General features: G+C 36.9%; 1 protein-coding gene across 1 annotated transcript; it reads left to right on the forward strand.

The window, feature by feature from the left end:
* On the forward strand, positions 304-4199 carry LOC109330455 (GRF1-interacting factor 3-like). The gene is made up of 5 exons (XM_019564626.1): positions 304-454; positions 565-698; positions 2868-2944; positions 3212-3296; positions 3383-4199. Exons 2-5 carry the CDS (start codon positions 621-623, stop codon positions 3803-3805), a joined length of 663 nt encoding a protein of 220 aa, XP_019420171.1. The 5' UTR covers positions 304-454; positions 565-620; the 3' UTR covers positions 3806-4199.

The following is a 4444-nucleotide window of genomic DNA, read 5'->3' on the forward strand; positions in this document are numbered from 1 at the left end:
GCATGATACATATATCTGAATTGGAATTGGAAGAGAGATCACATGTCGGGGAGTAAGGGACAGAGGATCTCCATTCATTTTAACTGGGCTCAAACTGAAGCAAAAATCAAACTCAGAGAAGGAGAAATCAAGGACATATAAATAGTGATTACTTGAGCCTGGTCGTTTGGAACTTTCAAAGCCCAACTACACCAAATGCAAAGCTAGCATTGTAACAATTTTTGAATTTTTTTGGGTCCAAAGACAATTTTTGTTTGGTTTGGTAAAAAAATTATTCATCACTGCTGAAGTACCATAATTTATTCCTTGTTTTTTATGTTGTTGTTCCCTTGTCTTCAACTCTAGAAACCTCGTTTCAACACAAGCATCAAAGATCCTCAGAATCAGAACACAGTCTGGTTCACAAGTGTTTCTATCACTCACCTTTCAGCTTTCACCTAACTCCTATACCCAGGTCCCATTTATCTCTCTTTCTCTTAAAGTTATTGTCTTTTTGTTGTTTATACAAACATGCTTCCATTTGGGTTTTGGGTTTATTAACCAACCATTGATTTTTGAAATTAGGGTTTTTGCCTCTTGTACTAATTTAAGCGGAAATTAAGAAAAGAAGGCGTGAAAAGATGCAGCAGACATCACAAATGGTTCCTGTGATGTCTTCATTCCCTCCTACAAGCATAACCACCGAGCAAATTCAAAAGGTATGTGTTTTAATCTTTTAATCCCACTGTTCCCTTCACAAGTTACATATTTTTCATGGTTTTTTTTCATTTTTTATGTGGGCATGAGGGGTTATGGTTCTTAAATTGATTGGATCTTAGATCATTTGTGATAAGTTTTGCCATGCAGTTTGGAAAACAGTTTTACCTTTTCCGCAATTTTGTGTAATATCTATTTATTGCTCATAGTATCCAAATTTTAACACCTTCAGGAGAGAAGATTCATTCTAATATTGAGTGAACAGATTATTGTAATGGATAATTTCAATTACAACCCGTACGAATAGTTATTATGTAGATGACTGAATGAGTATTTTTTAATGATCTAAGGTATTGAAGGGGTTTCTGTGGGAGGTTTTTAGCAAGGGTGGCATCTGTCTGAATTAATTCCTTGCATTCCAATATATGAAAAGAGAAGACACAAGAGATGTGTGCATCTAACTGACATTGCATTTTTTGTCGATGTTCGAATATCATATAATAGTATATAGTATTTGGTATCATGAGAACATAATTAGTGTCACTCCTCTTATATCTCTCGTGCCTGAATATATGGAGGGTTATTTTGAAAACTTAAGACATAAGGGATTATTTTATAAATAAAAGATGGTAGGAGTATAGCATCCTCGATTTACAAGATGGTGTATGGTAGTATGAGCCTTACTTATTAGGATAATGGAGGTCGTAAAGTGGTAAGTCTATTTTGCCTCTTCAATTTGTAGCATAGGGTTATTGATTTTAATATCTTTCCTGGGAAAGGTTAATTATTTATATAAGGTTAAAATTTTGAAGTTCATCAATTGAAATCCTTATCTCGCTAGGTGGAATTGGCTAAGTATATCAGTGCCTTAATGTTTTTTGATGGTTTTTCTTTAAGTTTTCCTCAGTCCTTTGTATCTTACAATTTTTTGGATATCTTGTGTTTTTAAAGTCATTTTATGCAGGAGGCCTGCATGCTGGGGTTGAATAAAATCAATTAAGACAAACTTAGCATGAAACAAATAGTCAGGCATCTCATCATTCTCATGCAATTGAGTGATTTGTGAGATGGAAAGTGGGTGGCAGCATTTTTGAGGAGTTATGATCCATTGTCCGTCGTTCTTTAATGTATAGTTTGATGGCTTCAAATAATTATGAGTTTCACCATATTTGTTGTTTTATCATAGCGGTTAGGATTTGGGTCTTTTGTTTGCAGCACATAGTCATTACATTTTACTTATTTCCTAGGAAAGGTCAATTACTTATTAGGTAATTGAAGTTCATAAACTAAGAGCCTTATCTCATTAGGTCGAATCCATGCCTTGATGGTTTTTTATGTCTTCTCTTAAGTTTTCTTTAGTCTTTCTCCACTCCCTTTTTATCTATAACTTTTTGGGTACCTATAGTGTTTTTGAAAGCCTTTTTTTTATGTAGGAGACCTGTGTGTTAGAGTTGCATATGATCAATAAAGACAACTTTAGCATAAAAAAACCAGTTTAGCATCTCATCATTCTCGTGCATTTGTGAGATGAAAAGTGGGTGACAGCATTTTTAGGGAGTTATGATTCATTATTCATGGATCTTTTAATGCGTAGTTTGATTGATGCAAATGATAATGAGTTTCACCATACCTGTTGATTTATCATAGCAGTAAGATTTGGGTCTTGACCTCTGGAAATGAGAATGCTGTTGGTATGCTATAACATTCATGGACATGTTAAACAAGCTATTATCACATGTCTAACTGTCTAAGCAACATAGAAGCTGGCATCACGGAAATCCTCCCGGTGCTAAAGTCTTGGAAAACTGAGAAGTCTGAGGACATTAATAGAAAAATTATTGGTATTGATGTCTATGGAACTTGCTTATGCGAAGGTAAGGTTGCGTACATCTACCCTCCCTAGACAGTATTAGGAGGGAACCTTGTCCACTGGGCCGCCCGTTTTTATGTCTATGGAACTTGTATAGTGTACTTGATCCATTAAGAGATTTATAGTCATGAAACTGTTTGTATATCCTTTAAGCACTAGGCAAATTATCAGATAGAACTTAGTCTTCTGAAGTTTCTTTTCTCATTCTCTATATATCTACTTATCATGATCAGTTAAACCTAAATAGTCCACTTGAATATTCATTAATTAATTGACTGCCCTGTCTTGGCACGTGATGCAGTATCTTGATGAGAACAAGAAGCTGATTCTGGCAATATTGGACAATCAAAATCTTGGAAAACTTGCTGAATGTGCCCAGTAAGTGTGCTGTCCATTGTGTCTGCATGTTTTAATTTATTCTGACTTTAGTAGATTCTGATCCCTAACTTTGTACACATGTATAATGGTGAGGGTATTAGCACTACTAATTGCCATTCATTTTCATCACTACATTTAGTTGGCAATTTCCTACATCGTATAATATATGGTAGTCCCTAACTATTTGCAAACAATTGTTTACTGGTGTGTTTGTGTGTACTTTGCAAAGGTTTTATGTAATGGTTGTGCAATGATTTGATGCCTTAGGTATCAAGCTCAGCTTCAGAAGAATTTGATGTATTTAGCAGCAATTGCTGATGCACAACCACAAACACCAACCATGCCTCCACAGGTAAAATTATAGGATAGGTTGTCCTTTGGAAGTTCTATCAGTTGCCCATAACCTTGATTTCTTTGCGATGTATTGCACACTTGCAGATGGCGCCACACCCCGCTATGCAACAAGGTTTCTACATGCAACATCCTCAGGCTGCAGCAATGGCTCAACAGCCAGGACTTTTCCCCCAAAAGATGCCATTGCAATTCGGTAATCCACATCAAATGATGGAGCAGCAGCAGCTACACCAGCAACACCAGCAAGCCATCCAAGGACAAATGGGACTCAGACCCGGAGGGCCAAATAATGGCATGCATCCCATGCATAATGATGCTGCACTTGGAGGTGGCAGCAGTGGTGGTCCACCTTCAACTACTTGTCCAACTGATGCATGCAGTGGAAGGAAACAGGATGCTTCTGAAGCTGGGACAGCTGGTGGAGATGGCCAAGGCAACTCAGCCGCCGGACATAACGGTGGAGATGGCGAGTCATCTTATCTGAAAGGATCTGAAGAGGCAAAGTGACATGTTTCATGTACCTTTCATGAATTAAATGCGACTGTTTATAGTAGTTTCTCTTAAAGGTAGGACTAGTGTGATCTGAATACCTTTGGTCGGGTCTCAAGTCTCAACCAAAGGACAAAAGAGCTTCTCTTTCTTAATAACTTATTAGGGTAGATGTTTTGTTCTTAGGGTTTTGGCATGCAGCGAGTTGGCATCAACTGAAACTGCTGGTGCCACATAATTATGTACTGGTAAGAGGAAGAGTTAGAATCATGTAGCCTATCTCTCTGTATTTCAAATTTGTGACTTACCAAAAATAAAAGTTGGTTTTTCACAATTTTGTGCACTGTATTTTGTTGTGATCATATAAATACTAACATCCTTTTGCCTTTGGGGGCAATTGCATTTGATATAAGGGTCAGTGGGTCAGAGTTGAAGCAGGAATTGTAGTGGATGAACCCATGGTCTGAATTGAGTTCATGATGTATTCTTAATTTGGCCTGAAACTTGCAACTCAAGAACAATCCTAAGCTAAATGGTACTTTGAGCTGTTTGTAAAGGATATGTTCCTTTTGCAGTTATGATTGTAAGCATATTCAGGGTATTTGTTTCTTCCATGAGATGGGTTGAATTAGTTCTGAAGTAATATTCATTGTTCTG

This window comes from Lupinus angustifolius, chromosome LG17 (assembly GCF_001865875.1).
Source record: "Lupinus angustifolius cultivar Tanjil chromosome LG17, LupAngTanjil_v1.0, whole genome shotgun sequence".
NCBI classification, from domain to species: Eukaryota; Viridiplantae; Streptophyta; class Magnoliopsida; order Fabales; family Fabaceae; genus Lupinus; species Lupinus angustifolius.

What these genes read in the sequence shown, in the direction of transcription:
- LOC109330455 (XM_019564626.1), top strand. Translation starts at nt 621, where the DNA reads ATGCAGCAGACATCACAAATGGTTCCTGTGATGTCTTCATTCCCTCCT. An exon ending in CCACCGAGCAAATTCAAAAG is followed by an intron (nt 699 to 2,867) that starts GTATGTGTTTTA and finishes CACGTGATGCAG; the next exon opens with TATCTTGATGAGAACAAGAA. An exon ending in AAACTTGCTGAATGTGCCCA is followed by an intron (nt 2,945 to 3,211) that starts GTAAGTGTGCTG and finishes TTGATGCCTTAG; the next exon opens with GTATCAAGCTCAGCTTCAGA.